At 40.9% G+C, this 22,799-nt stretch overlaps 2 protein-coding genes across 6 annotated transcripts in view; one reads left to right on the top strand and one right to left on the bottom strand.

Annotated features, from left to right (window-relative positions):
* Nucleotides 1-2,339: 2,339 nt before the first annotated feature.
* On the bottom strand, nt 2,340-16,502 carry CDKN2C (cyclin dependent kinase inhibitor 2C). 3 transcript variants are annotated; one of them, XM_032160808.2, is made up of 3 exons: nt 7,081-8,357; nt 6,483-6,622; nt 2,340-3,081 (listed from the first exon to the last, which is right to left on the bottom strand). In XM_032160808.2, the coding sequence occupies exons 2-3, from the start codon at nt 6,609-6,611 to the stop codon at nt 2,704-2,706; spliced, it is 507 nt and encodes a 168-aa protein (XP_032016699.1). In that variant the 5' UTR covers nt 6,612-6,622; nt 7,081-8,357; the 3' UTR covers nt 2,340-2,703. The 3 variants fall into 3 exon arrangements, 2 of the variants coding, with proteins under 2 accessions (XP_032016699.1, XP_058299388.1); XM_058443405.1 differs by lacking the exon at nt 7,081-8,357 and adding an exon at nt 16,433-16,502 and having other exon boundaries at nt 2,346-3,081; XR_004249252.2 differs by lacking the exon at nt 6,483-6,622 and having other exon boundaries at nt 3,005-3,081; nt 7,081-8,399.
* Nucleotides 16,503-16,982: 480 nt separating this feature from the next.
* Nucleotides 16,983-22,799, top strand: part of FAF1 (Fas associated factor 1) — a 523,525-nt gene continuing 517,708 nt past the window's right edge. For all 3 annotated transcript variants that reach the window (XR_009214639.1, XR_009214638.1, XM_032160807.2), the window contains exon 1: nt 16,983-17,163. Coding sequence is in view for 1 of the 3 variants with exons in the window: in XM_032160807.2 (XP_032016698.1) it covers nt 17,119-17,163 (45 nt within the window). In the remaining 2 variants the exon portion in view is untranslated. The remainder of the gene's footprint in view (nt 17,164-22,799) is intronic.

Genomic DNA, 22,799 nt, shown 5'->3' with positions numbered 1-22,799 from the left:
TCTTTTGATCAATACGATAAGGGAAATACATCATATTGCTTTCTCGGGACAGAATACGTAATCTACTTATTGATCAGTCACCCATTGTGGTGTGTGTGTACATGAACTCATCACACCGTTGCAAGATGCATAATGTTTATCAGAAAACTTAATTCACTACCAAAATGTGATAAAAGACACTTTGTTTAGCAGTTCGGGGACCAGAACTTGAACCGAGGTCATGTTAGTGCCCTCCACCCCAGGTGTAAGCCTGGCTTCAGCTTAGTGGGCAAAGGCTGAGCCCAAGTTTCCCGATGTGGATGCGGACGCAGCGGTGAAGAACTGAATTTGAGAGCGCATCCTCTGCTTTGTATCCTCCATCCTTACAACAGCGTCGTCCCCTGGAGCTCTGGACACTCCATTAGTTAGCACTTGCATCCCCACTCTCTGCATCTGAATAAGTTCAGACCCCTCCCTCCCCACCTCAGGTCGCTGAAAAATAGGTCCCCAGCAGCAACGTTTTATCCATCCTATACATTTCGGCATGTTCAAGAGGCTTACAGAATATTGTTGAGGTTTTTGAGATTGAATAATGGCTTTTCATATTTCCTAGAGGGGACCACATAACTCATTTCTAAAATACTTAGATTAGCAAAGCTACTTCCCGCACAGAGCTAGAGTAATATGGCGATGTTTTAATGCCTAACAACATTTAGACTGATGAAAAGATAGAGCGTCCTCTCCCTCTATTGTGCTCTGACCACCCGAGAACAAAGCAACTGCAGAAGTAACTCCTCTTTTGCTTTATGAACGTCCTATGCTTTTATATTTGAAATCTCTAAAGGGAAATTTTATTCTATTAAATAAAGTAAATGCCGAGACATGTTGGATGCTGTGAAGTCCATTAAACTGGATTTTAAAATCATGACCGTCCATCTTTACAGTTGTAACTTGTAAGAGGGTTTTTTTTAAAAATTACTTTCAGTTAGTGTTTTGTTCAAAAATAGTCGGCTTATTAAAGTAGTATATTTTGTATATTGACTCCATTTTAAAATCCAAAATATGACACTTTTACTTCAAAACCACCTCAATCTCTGTTTTTCTTAAGTAAGTGTTTTAAGTTTAACTTTGTTGCCATCAAAAATAAATTTATTTAGTAATTTGTGGTTAAAGGTGTCAGAGGATGAGGTCTTTTTGCACTTAGGGAATGTAAATTTTACTGCAAAATTAAAAGGATTAATCTTTTCTTTCTATATTCTTTTATACTATCATGGAAAATAAATTATTGAAAACCACTTGCCTGCCACCCAGCCATTCCAATCCTTGTTAGGTCAGGCATCAGAACCATGTCCTTCAATAAACCTTGAGGCATTTTGTTCTTTTTGGAGTGAGGGCAGAGAGCTTATGAAGTAGGAGGGAACGTTCACATAAAACATCTTTGATCATGTGGGAGATGATGAATAAAGTATGTATGAATTTGTAAATGATAACTATATTGAAATCTGTTGTTAAAAAGTGTAAATTAAAATGACCGAGTAGTAGATGCTGGAAAATTGTCTTGGAAATTTAATATTTCTACTTCCTTAAAAAAAATTTAAAAAAATTTTTTATGTAAATGTGCTCCTAAAAAGATTGTATACTCTTTTACTAAAAAGTTTTGTGGAAATTAAGTACCATTTGTGAGAGTGGCTCATTTATTATTTTAAAAGTTTCTACATTTATTATTCTGCAGATCCTAAAATAGTTATGACCTTTATATGTAATTTATACATTTGTCTCGCTGTTTTTCATTCCCTAAAAATTGATATTTGCACTTTAATACTTAAACATTTTATAATTTTACATTTCTTACACTCAGGGAGAAAAAGTCCACATTACACTTAGTGTATTTATGATATAATTTTGGGAAATGTATTATTTAACCATTTGCTTCATTTTGTGATTAAAAATCCATTAGTGGTAAGCATTTTTAAGGTGGCATTTTCTTTTAAAACTTTAGAGCTAAAATATGTTTTCAGATTGCTACTTCTGAACTTTGTCCTTCAACTATTTGACTTAATGTCGAGAAAAAGGGAAGATTGGACATTAAGGGAAATTCACACTGAAATTTCAGGCTTAATCTTCAAAAAAAATTGTCCTTATTTTGTTTTAAAGCAGAAATACTAGGCACCAAGGTGGACAGGACATGGGTAAAGGATGAAAACAACTGAATCATCAAGAGAGTATGTCTAGTTTTCCAGTTGGTCTACCTCTTCTAGTGTAAAGACTGAAGACATCAATAACTTTTAGTACAGTTCTCCTTAGCAAGTGACAAGTTGTGTATGGGTTCTAAAGGAAGGAAAATAACAGAAAATTGTTGTCTATTTTGAAAGTATTTTAATTAGACAAAAGAAGCATCAGGACAAACCATTTTAAAAACAAAGTCTTCAAGTTGGGTGTTGAGATTGGCAAAAGGGGAAGCAAGGGAAAAGCCAAGGAAAGATAAAATATTCAGAAGAAAGTCAAAGCTATTTGCAATTACATGTTAGAACAGATTTTGCAGGTGAAAAAGATGTTGCTTAAATATATTCATAAACCTGTTGTAAGATTTTCACTTATGCAGTTTCAGAAAATTTCGCTGCTTAACATATGACAGAACTGTATTTTAACAAATGACATTAAGGTCAGGAAAGCTACCCAGTTAATTGATAAAGTAGAGGCAACGTGGGGGAGCCCTCCCCACATTTATTGAAGATTTGTGGCTCCCCCAGCCCCGTTTGCCTGCATCAGGCTAACAACCTCGTTCCTCCCATAGAGCCTGGCCAAATCACAGGCGGTGTCCCCCTTATGGTTCCGATGCCCCACATTGCTGGCCGTGTGCTTCACCAGGAACTCCACCACCCGGAGGTGGCCTTCTTTGGCAGCCAAGTGCAAGGGCAGGTTCCCTTCATTATCCTCGATGTTAACATCAGCTTGAAACTCCAGCAAAGTCTGTAAAGTGTCCAGGAAACCTGCTCTGGCCGCATCATGAATGACAGCGAAACCAGTTCGGTCTTTCAAATTGGGATTAGCACCTCTAAGTAGCAGTCTCCTGGCAATCTCGGGATTTCCAAGTTTCATAACCTGGAAAAGAAGTAGAAATGGTAGAATACTTCAAGTGCTCATGCCACAGAAATATTTTAAAATATCTGCCTGTCCTTCCATTTATGTAACTATTTATTTTTGATGGAGTTCTTGCGGAAGACCCATAGGATGAGGCTTGAAGGAGTCAAATGCAGAAAAGTGCTAGTAGGTGAAAGTAGAAGACAACTTCTAAAAATTGAGCTTCTGTGATGGAACGTCTTAAATGGGCCCAAAAGTCTAACGTCTTAAATTGATCAATAAGATAGAATTTGTGCAACATGTATAGCATTTGCTAACAACTCAGTTCTCTATGTTCCATGAAGAGTTGTGTAATTTCATGAATTTATTAAGATAACAGAAATGGAATTTGGGATTTAAATAAGAGTCTCCTTCTGTTTGATTGTTCATGATCATAAAAATGTGCCTGTGGTATTAATTCTAGAAAATCATATGTGGTTAAACTTTATTTTCTAAATAGCTACTGCAAACAAATAAGGATGTTGAGTTTCTCTAAACCAACTCCATCAGCGAGTGTAAAAATGATGTCTTAAAAATCCAGGCCTGATATTTTCTTAAATGATCAATTTTTACAAGTTCCCTCCAAATAGATATGGCTCCAAATTTCCAAGCATTTCTTAAAAATATTTTTTATTTGCAAGTTATTTAATATTGGCTATTAGGTGTATTCAATGTTTAGAATCCTTCATTTTAAGTTACAAAACATTACTGATTATTAAGGTGTTAAATAAGCCACAGTGTTCTAAATTGCTTATGATATTAATTTATATAAAACTAAATTCCTGATATGCCTTGTATCACAGTAGGAAATTATTGTATGACAACTGTTCTTGAAAATAATGAAATAGTCACTCTATTACATTATATACTGTTTCTCAAAGTTCTGACAAGCCTCCTGATTTTCAAATGAGCAAAAGAAGAAAAAATAAGATATTTAATGGGTGTTTTGGGACACGGACAGCCTTGTCTTGTGGTTTGAGCTCATTTAATAATCAACTGGTGATCCTGTGTTAGTTCCTTTTTCAGTTATTATCAAGCATTTAAGGAATAGCTATTTGTAAACTGCCAACATTTTAAAAGTCAGAATGTGGTATTAACACTTGCTATCAACATACAAATAATTCACATAACAAAGATTATCTACTATTGTTTGAATATATCTCACTCTATCAGTGGTCTCTTATAAAATATCTTGTAGAACAGCATGCAAATATAAAATGCATAAAATTTAGTTGTGAAAAAATATTACTTTCATTAACATGCCACACATTTTCAGCATTTACACTGGTTTATTTATATTTAGGTATATCCATAATAATCTAAATTTATAATAAATATCTTGTGTAATAGACACTCAATGTTTATGAAATTAAATGCTAATGGAAAATACAAAGTCATTCTATCTTTTTTAAATGTTTGTTAAAAAAATCTAATCACACATTAAATAACATAATAAAATATATTTAGAATGAGTAATATTTTGTAAATGCAAACTACGTAGATGGACAAGATATTAAGCTCCCCTGTTGATAAAACTGTTGATTTTTAGCTCTTCCTTTGGAGCAGTGGTAAACAGTGATACATAATTTATATTTCAAGAACTTCAATGAAACATACTTTTTGGTTATTAAAAATTGATACGACCACAACTGTCTCTAAAGATTTAATAATATTTAAGGACCTGGAATGAGAAAAATAAGAGACAGATACCTTGGATCTTTGTAAAGCAAACATACGATTAAGGCCTTTGATATTAACCTGATAGAAAAATGTACACTAGGAAGGTGGAAAAGGCTTTTGAAATTGAGTAAATAAACATAATTGTAGAAGAAAATTCACCTTTTTTCACAGAAGATAATAGCAATATTGGAAATGGTTTTGAAGAAAGTTATTTCTTGACTTATGACACAACTTCAGAGTCAGGATTATACATATTGAAAATAAGCCTTGAAACTCCAGTTTCTGTGTGTGTGTTTCGTTATATGTACAAGGACTAAGCCACAATAAGTGGGTGTTAGTATCTTGATAAGTATGTTTAATATAAACAAGATTGTAAAGTTGTATTAAAAATGTTTGTCAAAACTTTTTAAAGAATATTATTAATTTCCCAGTCTTCCTGTTCATCAAAAATCCTGTAAAATCTTATTATGAACATGGGTTAAGTAGCTCATTCTTTGTGAAGTTTATATAATCTTTTGAGTTTTCAAAAGGAAACTTTTCAATATATTAAATTTGTTACTTTGCTATCATCACTAAACCTGTTCAAAACTACTAGGTAGAAAAAGAAAAAAAATCATTACTTAATGTAGCAGCAATAACGAGATAAATAATTTAGTATCTGTGCATAAACTTCCTTAATACTGAAATTTTTGCAAGGCCATTGTATTCTGATTGAAAATGTACAGACTGTATGGACTTTGTTTGTTAGTAGTATATCTCTTGGCACTTAAATTTTTAATTCTTGTAACCGAAACAAAGCCCTCTAAAAACCCTCTCCCCACTGGGTTTTCAAAAACAGCTTCAAGTGTTGCATTTCCAAATAAGAATAGCTCATAAGAATATAATCAGACTCTGATAAAGCAACTATTTTAAACTATTTTGTCATTTTTCTGTTTCTAAGCCTTTCACCTAAGTTACATGATAACATTCCGAAGAGGAAAAAAATTATCAGGTACAATACTTGGCAGCTGGACATGTGTCAATTGTTGCCTGTAAATCTAATTACTGAAAATTAGAGCACACCACGGCATGACCGTAGAGACAAAGACACTGCAGCTGAGCTCTGATTAGAAAATTCAACTTTTTATTCCTCCCGACTCCTGAATGAGTGGATGGTATTACATTAACTGTAAAATGTACATCCTGTCCCGGTGCCCAGGCCACCCATTCCAAACGAGGAAAGGTCGTTTGTCAAAACTTGAAGCATTTGAAGGAAAAACACCCTCACCAGTAGTCAAGAAAATTAACGTTAAAGTCTATTATTGGGGGCAAAGTACGTAAAACCACTAATAGCAGTGTATTTACTTCAAATAATAATCATAATAATGTGTTTACAGAGCTGTCTTTAAAAACAAAACAAAACAAACAAACCTCGGCCCTACAATGACTACTTTAAAATCCCCACCGTCACAAAAACATTCCAAAAACTAAGACCAAATCTGGACCCCACTTGATATCAAGGATGTTATTGGATTTGAGGAGTTTGTTCAAAGTACGTCATTTTGAGAAGTTGCATCCACTTAAAGATATAAAATATGGCAACCAACTAGGTTTAAAAACAGTGAAATTTTATGTCCCTGAAAGCTTAAAAGCTGTAAATCTAGAAACCCGGGTCACGTAGGCAACATTATTGACTTGTTTTCCCCACCTCTCTGAATACCAACCTGCAGCGCAGTCCTTCCAAATCCATTTTGTGCATTGACGTTTACATTATTTTGCAACAAACTAGTAAGTTGCTCTAGGTCCCCCCTGGCAGCTGCGGACGCCAACTCGTTCCCCCAAGGCTCGGCCATTCTCTAGGGTCCTGACGATCAGGAAAAGATGAATTAGTCGTTTTTCTTTTTCCCCTTTCCTTTGCTCCTAACCAGGCTGCATGATGGCATCGGAGACTGACAGAAGGACTGGGATGGTTAATCTGGAGTAGAGCTTGGTAGTAAATACTAGTAAGATCTGCCTGCCAAAAGCCCGCCCCTCGATTCACACGTGATTATTCAGCAAAACTGAGCCATTGGAGAGGGGCACCTCGCCTCGCTTTTTTAGCTTAACCCCTATGAAGAATTCTGACGACTCCACAGAGAGACACACAGACACACATACATTCCTGGTTAATGACTCCGGACGTCAGATGTAGGCAGAGCTGTCACGTACCTACGCTACAGATCTCTGTGAGGAGTGTGTGTGGAGACTCAAGGGACTATAGATCGGGGCAGAAAATGCCGCGGAAGGAAAGACATTCAGAGGGAAGAAAAGGCATTCACCCACCCTTGTTCACGGTGGTGACTTGAGCCGTGTGAGGCAGAACTGCAGGGGCAGGTCCTCCAGGGGGCTCGGTTTCCATCCGTCTCGCCGAAGGGATAGTCCTGGGTCCTCCGCTGCTGGGAGAGCGCCGCGGTGGCTGGATGCTGACGTGCTCCGGGGGGTTAAAAGATGATCGCCAAAGGCGAACGGGAGTAGCAGTTCCGTGGCCCTCAAGTTACAGGTCGTAACGACTGCCCAGTGCTCTGGGCTTCTCCAGAAGAGCCTTTAGTCGCGTCCGGGCCAAGCCGTGGGCTAATGCCGCTCAGGAAAGCTCCGGAGCCCGCCCGCCAGGCAGCCGCAGCCCCGCCGAGCCTCAGAGGCCGTGGGAGCCGGGCTCGGCGCGCGTCTCCGGAGGCTGCCGGGCGTGCAGCGGGCCCCCGAGAAGCCCGTCATGCCGGCCCCGCCAGGTCCCGGGACTCCCGGCAGCCTGAAGAAGGAGAGAGATGCGGGAAGCGTCTACGGGGCCCGGAGTGCTGGGGCAGCTCGCGGCAGCATTGCGGCTGCACTGGGCAGCCCCCCGGGAACTTCCCGCCTACGACCGAGCTCGTTCAGGCTTTCTGCCGTAGGCACTCATTGAGCTGCTGCCGCCGCTGTCCTTTCCTTCCTTTCCCGGTTTTGTGGGGGCCTCCGGAGATGGGGAGAGTCCTGGGAAACGTAGGCCAAGTTCAGAGTAGGGAGAGTCGCCGCAGTTCCAGGGCGCAGCCAGTCCCGTCGCCGTCTCGGCGAGCGCTCAGCAGCTTCGGCGCCCGGTGCCACTTCGCCACCTCTCGCGGTCCCCGGCCTGTGCCCCTTTGCTGCGGACAGGGCAGCCGCCAGCCAGCTGTGCCCTGGAGCCGAGCCTGGCAGCACTGCTTCCTCCCTGGCCGCACCGCTCCCAGTGACAGTTTCTTTTGTAGCTGATCCCCCCCTAGATCGCCGGTCCCTGCTCCTTTCACCCCTACAGGCACTTGCGTGTCGCCCCCTTTTTTGCTTTTTTCCTTCACTCCCTCCGTTGCTGCTTTTTTCGCTGAAACAATTGCTGCTTCTGTTGCCTCTCAAAGAGGGTGCCGGTTTCTTCTCCCTTTTTTCCGATCTCATCAGCTTTTTTTGAAAAGAAAAAAATTGAGCGCTTTTTGAGTTGAAAAACCCGCCCCCATTTTAACGGCAGAGTTTTAAGGAGGCTCGGCAGAGTTGCAGCGCCGCGGGAGCGGGAAGGCCGGGCACCGCCCACGCCCCGCCCTCCGCCCTGCTGGCGCTCGCGCTCGCAGTCTCGCTCGCTCCGCCCGCCCGGTCCCGCGCCCTCATTCCCGCCTCCCGCTCTCCACCTCCTCCCGTCAAGTCTCTCGCGCCGGCTCCCTCCCGCCGGCTAGGCGGCCTGTCCCCAGCTGGAGCGGGGTTCGGCCCCGCGAAGCCCGGCCTGCCCTTCTCCTGCTGGCGGGCTTGAGTCTGCGACGCGAACCCCCAGCTGCCCCAATTCCTACGGGGGCGAGGACAGGGGTTTGTTATTTAAGACGGTTGTGGAGGGCCGCAGGGTCTTTGAGGCTCCGCAGCGTAGGCTGCGGGAAGGCGGACAGCGAGCTGGCATAAAGGGAGTCGTTCTTTCAGCGCTAGCGGGGCAGGTCGGCCCGCCTCTGTGCTCCCCCGCCAGGCTCGCAAAGTTCGGGCGGCCAGGCCTGCGGCTGCTGCTGCCTCCTCTAGGGCGCGCGCGCTCTGTAAACTCGGCCTCTTTCGCTGAGCCCTGGGCCTCGGCCTCGCACCTGCCAGATCCACGCCCGACGGTGCGGTGGGCAGGGGTGGCCGCGGGGGTGGAGGGGAAAATCTGGACTGCCACTAAGCACAGTGCTCACAAAAAGCAAGTCTTGTATAGACTGAATTTTATGAAAACTTAAGACATGGCATATGTAAGAACGAACTCTGAAGCCTTAATTAATCAAGGACTAGAAACTGCGAAATAGTCCTATTATTAGAGAAAAAGGCGAAAAGCAATTAAATTTAAAGCAAAGTTTAAAATAAGTCGTGTGAAGTGTTTTCTAACAAAGCCATTTCTTGGTTGCCGAAGTTCTCTCACTACTTAGAAGTGGCTTGGTTTTTTGGGGATGTAGGGTTGGGGAGGGTGTCTAGATGTAAAGGAATGGTCTCTCTCCTAATCCTTTAATCATCCGACACCAATTTCCAGTACTTTTAACTTCCTCTTTTAGCTAGGTGAGATTAATTAACTATTGCTTTCTGTATTTTTATACTCTTAAAAATATCCAACACAGTTGCATGATGCACCCAGTGGTCAAAATGAAACCAAGCAAAAAATGACATGTCTAATTAGAACCGGCCTTTGGCAAGCGGATCCTCAAGCAATATCTGTACCCTTCTTGAAGTACACTGGGAGTATTAACAAAACACACCAGAAACCTCTGGATACTCATCCAGCAAGAGATTGGCTGGTAGGTAGAGGGAAAGTTGAAACTGGGAAGAATCCGGCAGTGTTTTCTTTAACGTAATTGTTGAGAAAAAAACTAGAGTTCTTTTCTTAGGTAACTAAACTTGAATTGTGAATCAAATGAGAACTACAAAACAAGAAATTAACTCTCTTTTTCTTACATATATGTAGACGTTTCAAATAGAAACATTTAAGATTCCATTTATACCAGTAAGAAATAAATAATAATTTACTTTTGATTATTCTGGGAACTGTGTAATCTTTTCATACAGCAAGAGGGTGTGAGGACATATTAGCACTGTTGGCTGATAAGAGAGAACTGGTATTAGTCCAATTTATGAGGATTGCCTTCTAGCATTTATTATGGTTTCCTGCTTAGAGATAAATTGTAAAGGGGAAGAATCTTAAAGTGTATGATTACATAAAGTACGGGTAAACATACTATAATTTTCATGAAATAAAATGCTTATTGCTGAATAACTAAGTAAAACTTATGATAATTTAAGATGTACACAGAGTTGTATTAAGATTTTTGGAGGCCCTAAGCACCAAAAAGATTTTGATGTTCTACCACCTCTTCCTCATATAGAAATAAAAAGAAAAATAAAAGAACCCCAAAATAAGAGTAAAAAAGTCCAACAAAGTTCTGATTTTTTTCCCATGATGGCTACTTCAGTGGTTTTGCTGAGATATTAAATTATTTGGCAAAGTTTTTTTTTTTTTTAACATTCTGATTTTGCTGGTGCCCTGAAGCATGTGCTTCATATGCCTGTTGGGTAAACCAGAATTGGCAGTGCAGAGGTTAGGGTCTTAGTTCAGAAGGCATACGTAAGTATTACACAGTAACTCCAGTGAAAATCTAGTATTTATTGAGGGTTGGTTCACTAAAGCAGATTCAAGGGTATCTCTACCCTCAATAAGCTTATATTCTAACATGGCTTAAAAGAAAAATTCATAGTTAAGTTTCTACTATATTGAGAGTGGTGCTTTCCCTTTTAACATCAAAATGATAAGTACATCAAATACTGAAATATAGCCTTTATAGTTAGATATTAAATATTAACAGTCATGGAAACCTTTTGCTCCAGCAGTTCATAATCATTTAAGGAGACATAGAAATGGCCGGACGCGGTGGCTCACGCCTATAATCCCAGCGTTTTGGGAGGCCAAGGTGGGCAGATCACCTGAGGTCAGGAGTTTGAGACCAGCCTGGCCAACATGGTTAAACCCCAACTCCACTAAAAATACAAAAAAAATTAGCTGGGTGTGGTGGCTGGCGCCTGTAATCCCAGCTGTTCAGGAGGCTGAGGCAGGAGAATTGCTTGAACCTGGGAGGCAGTGGTGGCAGTGAGCCGAGATAGCGTCACTGTACTCCAGCAGTCTCCAAAAAAAAAAAAAGAGAGAGAGACATAGAATAGAAATGTGATTTAGTCAAATTATTCTGTGCTTTTCCCTCATTGACTCAAGTAGGTACAGTTTCTGAATGATTAACTTTTGGAAATGTGTATGTGGTATTTACTATTTCTTTAACTGGTCTCAAAGTCTTCCTTTTTGTTGTTATTTATAGATCAACACAAGTGGAAAACAGACTGGGCACCCCCAGGCAGCCTTTTTTGTCACTTTATAATTGTGGCTTCAGCATTTTATTTCTGAGATTCAGTGATTTTTTTCATATAGGTACTTATTTATGAAAATTTTTTATTATTTTTATTTTATTTTTGAGACAGGTTCTCACTCTGTTGCCCAGGCTAGAGTGCAGTGGCTTGGTCATGGTCATGGCTCACTGAAACCTTGACTTCCCAGGCCCAAGTGACCCTCCTACCTCAGCCTCCGGAGTAGCTGGGACCACAGGCATGCTCCACCATGCCTGGATAATTTTTCTAATTTTGTGGAGATGGGGTCTTCCTATATTGGCCAGGCTGAAAGTTTTTTTTTTTTTGAGATGGAGTCTCGCTCTGTCATCAGGCTGGAGTGCAGTGGCGCGATCCCGGCTCACTGCAATCTCCACCTCTGGGTTCAAGCCATTCTCCTGCCTCAGCCTCCTGAGTAGCTGGGATTACAGGCGCCCAACACCACACCCAGCTAATTTTTGTATTTTTAGTAGAGATGGGGTTTCACCACGTTGGCCAGGATGGTCTCCATCTCCTGACCTCATGATCTGACCGACTCAGCCTCCCACAGTGCTGGGATTACAGGTGTGAGCTACCGCACCAGGCCTGAAAGTTCTTTTTTAAAGTAAGAAGAAAAAAAGCCCAGTAAGCAACCCAAAAGCTGAAAAATAATAGCAACAATTAATATTTGTATAGTGTTTCATGGTTATAAAATATGATGCATATCTCTCTCTGTCTCTCTCTCTCTCTATATATATATATATATTTTTTTTTGAGACTGAATCTTGCTCTGTCACCCAGGCAGAGTGCAGTGGCACAATCTCAGCTCACTCCAACCTCTGCTTCCTAGGTTCAAGCGATTCTTCTGCCTCAGCCTCCTGAGTAGCTGGGATTACAGGGGCGCACCACCATGCCCGCTAATTTTTGTATCTTTAGTAGAGACAGGGTTTCACCATGTTGGTCAGGCTGGTCTCGAACTCCTGACCTCATGATCCGCCCACCTCGGCCTCCCAAAGTGCTGGGATTACAGGCGTGGGCCACCACACACAGCCAATGCATATATTGATCTTTACAACAATTCTGTGAAGTGACTATGATAATAATCCCCATATTTCAAGTGAGGGAATTGAGGCTGGCAGAAATTGTGATTTAAAGTCAGTAAATAGTAGACACAGGATTTGAATTCAGTTCTCGGGGCTCCAAACCTTATACTTTTTCCATTAGTCCAGGGTCAGCCACTAGTATCCTAAACAACATTAAATCACTAGATGAAATACCTATGTGTAGTAGCATTAGTCTTCTCATGAATTACATTATGAGCAAGAAGTATTATTTAAGAAACTGGTTATCTCAACCAAAGAATCAAGGTTATCACTACCAGTAATAACTCAAGTTGATAACACATGGCCTTGATATGATGTAACAAGGACATATCACCTCTGCGGTATTTTCCCCCAAATGCGTAAACTCAGTGTAATTCTGAGAATACATTAGGCAATCCCAGATTGAGGGAGATTTTATAAAGTTCCTGACTCTTCAGAAGTGTCCACTGAGAAACTGTCACAGATTGGAAGAGGCTACTGAGACATGACAACTAAATGTAATGTGGTATTATTGGACCATGGAACAAGAAAAGGACATTAGTGTAAAAATCCAAATAGAGCCTCTAGAATTTAACTAGTAGTATTTAGCAGTGTTAATTTCCTAGTTTTGATAGATGTACCATGTTAAATAAGATGGTAACATTAGAGAAAAATGGGCTAAAAGCATACAGGAACATTCTGTACTGTCTTTGGAACTATTCTAAAATAATTTCAAATAAAAATTTAGTAAAATATAAATAATATTTATTATTTATATTGGAAATAAAGATGATATAAAAGTTTCTTTTAAAAGAACATGGAGATTCTAGAAAAAGATCTGTATTTAACTTAGGCTGAGCTCCATGAACTCCTACTATGGGCCAACTATGAGAACAGATAAATTAAAATTACTTTTCTTTGCTCATGCATGCACCAAATTTCTTTACATTTCCTTGTTTTGGTTTATGACACTTAACTGAAATTGTTTCTCTTAAGGATGGAATTCTGGAGAAATGAAAAATGATTTTTTTTCTCCTAATTCAGTATTTATTTTTCTTCCCTTCTCTTATCTGTAGTAGATAATTACTCTGGATGCTAGGTATCCAACCATGAAGAGTTAGGCCATAGGGAAGAAACAGTGTCTTTGGGAACGGTGTAAACTAAGCAGCATGGAAGGGAAATTGTACAGCGGCAACATGGTAAGTGGAAAGAGCACTAATTTGACCTAGCCTTGAGTCCTAGGTTTGTCACTTTGTAGCATGACTTTGAGCAAATTCTTAACTTGTCAGAGCAGCTTTATATTCTGTAAAGTAGTAGTTGTAAACATTAAATGAGATAAAGTTTGTAATGTATCTGTACATAGTAGACTCCCAATAAAAATTAATAAATTCAAAAGCATTTACTATCTGTTATGTTCACAAGACTTTGCTATGTTTGCACTATGGTGAATATAAAAACACATGGCATAAAGCGGTTTATAATCTCAAGAAACTTTCAACCTTTTGGGGGGAGATTAAACATACATATATGAAAACAATTAGAGAAAAAAATTGCAGAATTTACTGCAGCACTAAGTTGTGTTGTAAAGATAGTAAAAGCAGTGATTAGAAAGGAGAAAGATCCTTACTGGCTTAAACTTTATGAAAGGGGTGGTCCTGAGAAAAGCATTTAGGAATTGGTATACAGAGTAATAACTAATATGTTTGGAGCATTTTAAGGTTTATGAGGAATTTTCACAAGCATTTTATCATTCAACATTCAAAATCACAAGTTTTATTAGCCCAATTTTAGAGATAAAGAAATAGAACCAGAGAGCCTTTGTTAAAGAGCAGAGTTAGAACTCAAACCACAATTATTGACTATTAAATTTATGTTAGTGTGATACCAATATTTTATATTTTCCATGCATTTACATATTGTTTTTTCATTTATCAGAGGAAATAGTCCTGTGCGAAGCTGAAGTCAGAGAGATTAAGTGACTCATCCAAGTTCCCTCAGCTAATTATTTGGAAAAGCAGTACTAATATATGCCTGAATGTCTAGTGTGTTCATTCCATCGTTCTACATACCACATTGTTTTAATTTCCAGATGGAGAGAAAGGAAAGAAAAAGGGAGCAACATGGGATTTGAATGGGTTCTGAGGTACACATGCATCATCACAGAGAAAAACCCCCAACTTTTTAGGACTGCATTAATCCTTGGCCATATAACTAAAAACAATTATTCACCTGCCTTATACTGAGGGTGGCCTATATGAATGGGGCAACTGAATTGCCACATTTATATTAATGGTGCTGTGTTTTGCCTCATGATTCACATTTGTGCTGACTTTTGGAATTACTTTCTTTTTAAAAAAATATTTATTTATTTTGAAACAGAGTTTCACTCTGTCACCCAGGCTGGGGTGCAGTGGTGTGATCTTGGTTCACACTGCAACCTCCACCTCCCGGGTTTAGGTGATTCTCCTCCCTCAGCCTCCCGAGTAGCTGGGACCACAGGCACATGCCACCATGCCCGGCTAATTTTTGTATTATTTTTAGCAGAGATGGGATTTCACTATGTTGGCCAGGCTGGTCTTGAACTCCTGACCTCAAGTGATCTGCCTGCCTCGGCCTCCCAAAGTGTTGGGATTACAGGCATGAGCCACTGCCCTGGCCATGGAATTATTTTCTTACAGATAAAAATTAAGACATTTTGATTCATGTGACTGTGGAGGGTTCTATTATCTAGCTAATTCTGGTCTAAACACAGATCATTACTTAAGAGTTGTAGGACGGCCTATTTTCATTTAAGAAAACACACAGAATAAACTCAGATCATAATATAGTGCACTTCTTTATATTCAGTGAAACTGAACAATTAAGTCATATTTCTGATTTCTCATGAATATATTCCCAGTTTATGGAGCCTAGGCCTTGCTGGGTGTGGTAGTATGGCTCACACCTGTAATCCCCACTCTCAGGAGGCTGAGGTGGGAGGATGGCTTGAGCACAGGAGCTGGAAGCCAGCCTGGGCAACATAGTGAGGCCCTGTCTCTAAAAAAGTAAATAAATAATACAAGTTTAAAAAGTTCTTAAGGGAAGCCTAGGCCTTCATGCTACATGATGATTTCACTAGTTTTTATTTTAGCTCTACAGGATAAAATCAGCAATCTTACGTCACATTTTCAAGCTTTTACATACTATCCAAAGCAAGTAAATGCCCCATGTCAATCCAGAAGCTGATATTTTCCCAAATCAAGGATGAACAACTTCCACTGTCACACTTTCTCTAACCTGGACGACAATTAGAAACTGTCACACTTCACTGTACATAGTCTTTGGCTGTTTTAGTTACAGAGGCTGTCAATTTCTGACCATGGGTTGAAACTTTCAATAATTGGTGAATATTCCAAAATAGTTTCTTATGAAAATGAATAGGCTGGGTGCGGTGGCTCACGCCTGTAATCCCAGCACTTTGGGAGGCCGAGGAGGGCGGATCACGAGGACAGGAGTTCGAGATCAGCCTGGGCAACATAGTGAAACCCCGTCTCTACTAAAAATAAAACAAAAACTTAGCCAGGCATGGTGGCGGGCGCCTGTAATCCCAGCTACTCTGGAGGCTGAGGCAGGACAATCGCTTGAACCCAGAAAGAGGAGGTTGCAGTGAGCCGAGATCGCGCCACTGCACTCCAGCCCGGGCCACAGTGCGAGACTCCGTCTCAAAATAAAGAAAGAAATAAAGAAATAAAAATAGACTGACTATATTCAAAGCTGGATTCAAGTTTTACCCCATTTGTAAGATGTCTCAGCTTAAAAAAAACAAATATAACTGCAGCAGTAGAAAGGTTTTCCCTTTTTTCCCCCTTTGGAGCAACCCTATTAACTGGAGGTTGTTATTTCTCATAACTACCTTATCAATTAAAAAAAATGCTCCTCCTCTTCTCTGGGACGAGATTTTTACTTTTCTCAGCTTCCTCGTCTCTCCCATGTCTACCATGGCAGTCTGGTTACTTCTGTGTTACGGAGTCTAAGGATGCAGACGTCAGGGAGCTTGGGACTGGGTGTGACAGTGTGGATTCGGTTTTGACAGGTTGAGCGTGAGAGACTATATGAAGTTGTATTTTGGTGAAACATTGTAGAGAAAACGTATATTTCTGAAATGCTGTTAGACGAGTTGTAACAGTGTGTTCAGTTGGTTTGTGAGGCTGGTGTGTATTTGTGTGACTAACCACGTGAGGTGCACAATCTGGTCCCCGCCTCAGCTAGGGGGAGGCGCTATCCCGAGGCCTTTGCTTAAATCCAAACTGGAATAACCTGTTGCGAGACTTGAAGCTTCCGCAGCTGCAGGTTGCCGTCTCTGCCGCCAGCGAACAGATCCTGGCCGGGTAGTCGCGCGCCCTGCGCTTGACAGGAGGGTGGTCACGTGGAAGCCGCAAAGCGGCGCTTTGCGACCTCGATGACAGGCAAAATGTGCGACAGCCGTGGCGCTGGCCAACCAGGGGCGGAGGCGGCGGCCAGGGAGGAAGCGGAGGAGGCGGAGGCGGCCGCGGCGTTCGCCCGCCCGCTCGCTCGCTCGGTTTCCCCGCCCCCGCCGGGCTTAACGCCGCTGAAGGTAGCCGGGTGCGCGCTGTCGCAACCTGCCCTCATCCTGGCCCGCGACTGTAAGACCAGACCCACATCCAGACCAATCTCCCTGTCCGGGCTGCTGCGACGCGGGCTCCGCAGGTTGCAGGCGGGCGGCCGGGGCGCCTGAAGGTTACCGAGTGCATGAGCGGCCCGCCGGCCCGCCCGCCGGCTCGCCCGCCAGCCCCTCGGCGCCCGGCGGCGGCGGCGGCGGCGGCGACGGTCGCAGGAGGTGCCGTCTGCTTCCCAGGTGCGCGCTTCGCTCCCGGAGCCGCGGAACTCGGCGGCCGCCATGGCGTCCAACATGGACCGGGAGATGATCCTGGCGGATTTTCAGGTGAAGTATCTGGCCCTCTTCCCCTCCCACTTCCAACCTCTTGGGTTTCCGGTGCCACAAGGGAGTCTTCTTCCCAGCGTTTGAACGCTGCAGTGGTGTGTCGTTTAGGCTTTTATACGGTGCGTGGCGTGTGTGTGTGTGTAGAGAGTTATGGAGAAGAGTATAATTTATATGCTATCATGAGTGTGTAGAATGTGTTAAGTACGGGTTGAATGAGGTATGACTTTTGGGTTATTATGTGTGTGGAATGTGTAGTGTTTCATGTATTATATGGGGGGACGTGTAGAGTTTTTGTTTTAGTTGGTGTTGGACCATTAAGTATGGGATGTTTTGGGTTGTTCTATGGGGAGAGATGTATGGAGTGTCAGCGTGGAGCGTGTGGTGTTATGGGCGTGGTGTATTTATATTGTATTAAGGGAAGAGTAAAAAAGCAGAATGATGAGATGGCGAGGGCAATGGCAATGGGGTACTGAGGTCCTTTTCAAAGAGGAGTAAACATTTGAGACTTTGCCTAATTGGAATCTTTGGAGGGTAAGAAGATAACGAGGAGACAGATAAGACTATATATTCCAGAGTATCTCTGCAATGAATTCACAAGCTTAATAAATTACCTATTCATATTTGCGGATTCCCCTCCCCTACAGAGTTGAATTGCTTGGTTGGTGTCCTTTCTCCAGGAATACTTTAAAGGATAAGTAAAGGCTGTTCTCTTAATAAACCCAGCTGTAGTGCCACTGACATGTAAGTATCTTAGGGAGGCCCTTTGAAAGTAGAACTGTATGCATTGTGAAAGACTTGGAGCTTGCACTAATATCCTGTGAGCGCTACCTTTGCCTTTTGATGTTTGGTGAAGAAATTATTTTAGTGAGATATTTTTAGCCATTTTGACATCAACTTAGAAGCTACTGTGAAGTATAGGCAGACTTTTCCCTCTTTTTTAACACTCATCATTGCACAGGTTCTAACACTAGCTTAGTAGGCAGTATTTTTCCTTACTGAAATTTTGTTGGGCTTTTCTCTCTCTGTTCTATTAAGTTCCTTATTTTTTTAAAAAATTAATTAATTAATTTTTTTTTGAGACAGAGTCTTGCTCTGTTGCCCAGGCTGGAGTGCAGTGGCGCGATCTCGGCTCACTGCAAGCTCCGCCTCCCGGGTTTATGCCATTCTCCTGCCTCAGCCTCCCGAGTAGCTGGGACTACAGGCGCCGGCCACCACGCCTGGCTAATTTTTTTGTATTTTTAGTAGAGACAGGCTTTCACCATGTTAGACGGGATGGTCTCGATCTCCTGACCTTGTGATCCGCCCTCCTCGGCCTCCCAAAGTGCTGGGATTACAGGCATGAGCCACTGCTCCTGGCCCTTATTTTTACAAATTAACGTTCAAATAACCATTTTCAGAGTTTGCTGTTTTGGTTACCTAGTAGAATCTGATATACAGGTATTAGGAATATGCGTATTTCTACACTTTGATTAAACCATAACCTCCAAACGAATAAAGGAGTGTCGTTATAATAAAAGTTGACCATAAGATTTTGATGTTTTGTAGGTTTAGGATTGGCCTGAGGCTTTTTGCCTGCCTACATTTTAAAACATTTTTCAATTAATTAATTAATTAAATTTTTTAGAGATGGGCCTCGCCATGTTGCCCAGGCTGGTCTTGAACTCTGGGGCTCAAGTGATCTACCCGCCTCAGGCTCCGAAAGTGTTGGGAATACAGATGTAAGCTCCCACACCCAGCCCTGCCTAAGTTTTTCATCATTGTCTTTTTGTTTTGTTTTTGTTCTCCAGTTCAATGTTTTATCTAATGTGGAATGCACTGTTTGAAAAAGGACTCTATATTTCTAGGTGTAGTTTTGCCATGTTACAAAATTGTCTTCTGATTTCCCTCATTAAAAACTTTATAAGGTAATTATAACTTTGTTTTGATTTTACCTTTTTATCTCTAATAACTTGCATCTGCTTTCTATTTTTTGTGTGTGACAATTATTATGCTTAACTGTTAACCTTATATTGGCTAAAGGACAGGAAATTTAGGCTTCTCGTACTCAGGCAAAGCAAGATTTTCCAGGGATTTTGGTTTGGAAATGAAAATGAAAATTTCGATCACATTAAGAAGATGGGAATAAGTTTTTCTCTTCAGACCAATGGTAATGCTATACACAAATGTTTAAAAATGGGAAAAATAGAATGGCATCTGCAGTGAACAGTTGTTTGCCTAATAATGTTAATTTTATATTGTCAAATAGGTAAAAGAATGTTATTGATAGAAGAAAAAATTATTTGGAAAACTACATACCTTAAACACATTAGCCATTTGTGTGTTTAGGAACCTGGAGTTTTCTTACAAATGATGGTCTTAGTAAAAAGTGATTATTCTTCCTGTTTTTTATATTATCTCAATTTTTATAGGATTAACTTAAAAGTAAGCATTTATTCAGTTATAAGAAAACCAGGTAATTTATTTGTTTACTTATTTATTTTTTCTGAGATGGAGTTTCACTCTTGTTGCCCAGGCTGGAGTGCAATGGCACGATCTCGCCTCACCGCAACCTCCGCCTCTCGGGTTCAACTGATTCTCCTGCCTCAGCCTCCTGAGTAGCTGGGATTACAGGCATGCACCACCATGTCCAGCTAATTTTGTATTTTTAGTAGGGACGGGGTTTCTCCATGTTGGTTAGGCTGGTCTCGAACTCCCGACCTCAGGTGATCCACCCGCCTCGGCCTCCAAAAGTGCTGGGATTACAGGCATGAGCCACCGCACCCGGCCTCAAGTCATTTAATTTAAGGATTGCAGCTTAAGACTTGGCATATGGTTACTTGGATGACACTGGTTTCTTCTGTAACTGGGCAAATTAGTTTCCTCACCAAAAGTGAATATGGTAAAATTACATGTTTATATCATATGATTGTGAGACTCAGTATTAGTTTGAGAGCTTAGTATTGTCTTTGTAGAAAAGACATAATTTCTAAATTTGATCAGAATTTGAAAATAAATCACATTTTGATCATTGCTAGATACTGTGTCCAAATGTGGAAAAACCTTTGAGAAGGATTTTTTGTATTTTTTTTTTTTGACTATTTCAAGTCAATAGAGAAAAGAATTCTGTTGAAATCAGTGAAGTGGTGATAAGTAGTGGGTGGAAGATTACAGCTCAGACTTAATGGGATAGATTTGGAATATTATAGATGGGTGAATTTATTACAAAGCAAATATTACCCCAAATTGTCCTCTAAGAAAATCCTCTCCCAATCTGTTAATGAAAAAAAAAATTGTGGTACAATCCTTATAAAATTTACCATTTTAGCCATTTTAAAGTCTTAATGCCAGTTCAGCGGCATTAAGTACATTCATTTTGCTTTGCTACTATCATCGCCATCCATCTCCAGAAAGCTTTTCATCTTGCAAATCTGTTACCGTACTTATTTAACAATAAGTCCTTGTATCCCTCTCTCCTCAGCCCCTGGCAACCACCATCCTACTTTCTATCTCTGAATTCGACTCTTCTATTAATAGGTACCTCATATAAGTGGAACATACAGTGTTTTCCCTTTTTTGTGACTGGCTTATTTCACTTAGTGTCATGTGCCCAAGATTCATACATGTTAGCATGTGTCAGGATTTTATATCTTTTAAAGGCTAAATAATGTTCCATTTTATGTATATACCATATTTTGTTTATTCTTTCACCTTCCATGGACATTTAGGTTGTTTCTACCTTGTAGCTATTGTGAACCATGCTGCTATAAACATTGGTGTTCAAATATATGTTCCAGCTTCTGCTTTCAATTCTTTTGCATACATACCCAGAAGTTAAATTGCTGGATCACATAGTCATTCTATTTTTAATTTTTTTGAGGAACTGTCATATTGTTTTCTATAGTGGCTGCACCACCAAAATTTTGAATGGAGAGAATGTCAGCATCCTGACATTTTTAAATAATTTTAAAATAAATTATTTTAAAAATCAGATCTGAGCAAATGAATTTACAATTTGGAATATTTGACCAAAAATCAGTTTTACATGTACATAGTGTTAACATAGTATGTTACCGATAAAGGAATGACTAGAGTAGTACACCTACAGTTCTTGCTGGCTAGAGCCAGGAGGGGGTGTAAAGGAATTTCCTGGGTTTAAAAAAGCAGGCAGCATTGATGAATCATGAAGTTCCCCCTACCTCCCTTAGTGGTTTTGTAACAAAGAGATGCATTCAGGTGAAAGTTTCAAATCTTTTTGTAACTATAGAATAACTGTTCTTTTTGTAATTGTAGAATTCTTTAACTTTTTTTTAGGTCGAAGTAGAGAACATGAATCATTTGGTCTCAAACTTTTGAGACCCTATTTGGTTTGCTTACATATGTGAAAATAGTTATCCAAATAATTGTGATTGCTATCAAATAATTTCAATAATATCAGTTACTTCTTTTGGTCTAGAGTCTTCTCCTCCTTAACCTCTTTCTTTTTGGCGAGACAGGGTCTCACTCTGTTACCCAGGCTGGAGTGCAATGGAGTGATCACTGCCCCTTTGAACTTCTGGGCTCAAGTGATCCTCTCACCTCAGCTTCCTGAGTAGGTGGGACTACAGATGTGTGCCACCAAGCCTGGCTAATTAAAAACAAATGTTTAAGCCGGGCATGGTGGCTCACACCTGTAATTTCAGCACCTTGGGAGGCCGAGGCAGGCGGATCACTTGAGGTCAGGAGTTCAAGACCAGCCTGGCCAAGATGGTGGAACCCCATCTCTACTAAAAACACACACACAAATTAGCCGGGCATGGTGGCTGGTGTCTGTAAATCCAGCTATGGGAGGCTGAGGCAGGATAATCACTTGAACCTGGGAGGTGGAGGTTTCAGTGAGCCAAGATCATTTCACTTCACTCCAGCCTGGGTGACAGAGTTAAGACTCTCTCAAAAAAAAAAAAAAAAAAAAAAAAAAAAAAAAAATCCAATTTTTTTTTTTTTTTTTTTTTTTTAAGAAACAGGGTCTTGTTACGTTTTCCAGGCTGGTGTTGAACTGCTGGCCTTAAGTGATCCTTCTACCTCGGCCTCCAGAGTGCTGAGATTATAGGCATGAGCCACCACACCTGGCCTGGTGTTACCTGTTTTTCTATTTATGTTTCTCTGGTGCTGTTAATACAGAGGCAGACATCATAGCTGTACTCAAGTGAAAAAAGAAAAAGAACAACTATCACTAGTAGTAATACTTTGTTTTAGACTTTCTGAGAAGCCCTTATCTGCCTTGCTAAAAAAGTATTCTTGGCCTGGCGCGGTGGCCTTTGGGAGGCTGAGGCAGGTGGGTCATGAGGTCAGGAGATCGAGACCATCCTGGTTAACATGGTGAAGCCCTGTCTCTACTAAAAAACAAAAAATTAGCTGGGCATGGTGGTGGGCACCTGGAGTCCCAGCTACTTGGGAGGCTGAGGCAGGAGAATGGCGTAAACCTGAGAGGCGGAGCTTGCAGTGAGCCGAGATCGCGCCACTGCACTCCAGCCTGGGCGACAGAGCGAGACTCCGTTTCAAAAAAAAAAAAAGTATTCTTTCTGAATTTAGTTCCATTGGTCATAGATTAAGAGTCCCTTCATTTCTTCTCTAATTTGGCATTGATTTGATGTTATTTTCAGTTATGTTTTCTGTAACAC

The sequence above is a fragment of the Hylobates moloch genome, unplaced genomic scaffold (assembly GCF_009828535.3).
Source record: "Hylobates moloch isolate HMO894 unplaced genomic scaffold, HMol_V3 SCAFFOLD_8, whole genome shotgun sequence".
Lineage (NCBI taxonomy): Eukaryota > Metazoa > Chordata > Mammalia > Primates > Hylobatidae > Hylobates > Hylobates moloch.
This window is presented reverse-complemented; position numbering and strand designations above follow the sequence as displayed.

What these genes read in the sequence shown, in the direction of transcription:
- CDKN2C (XM_058443405.1), bottom strand. Translation starts at nt 6,611, where the DNA reads ATGGCCGAGCCTTGGGGGAACGAGTTGGCGTCCGCAGCTGCCAGGGGG. An exon ending in TTGGAAGGACTGCGCTGCAG is followed by an intron (nt 3,082 to 6,482) that starts GTTGGTATTCAG and finishes CTTCTTTTCCAG; the next exon opens with GTTATGAAACTTGGAAATCC.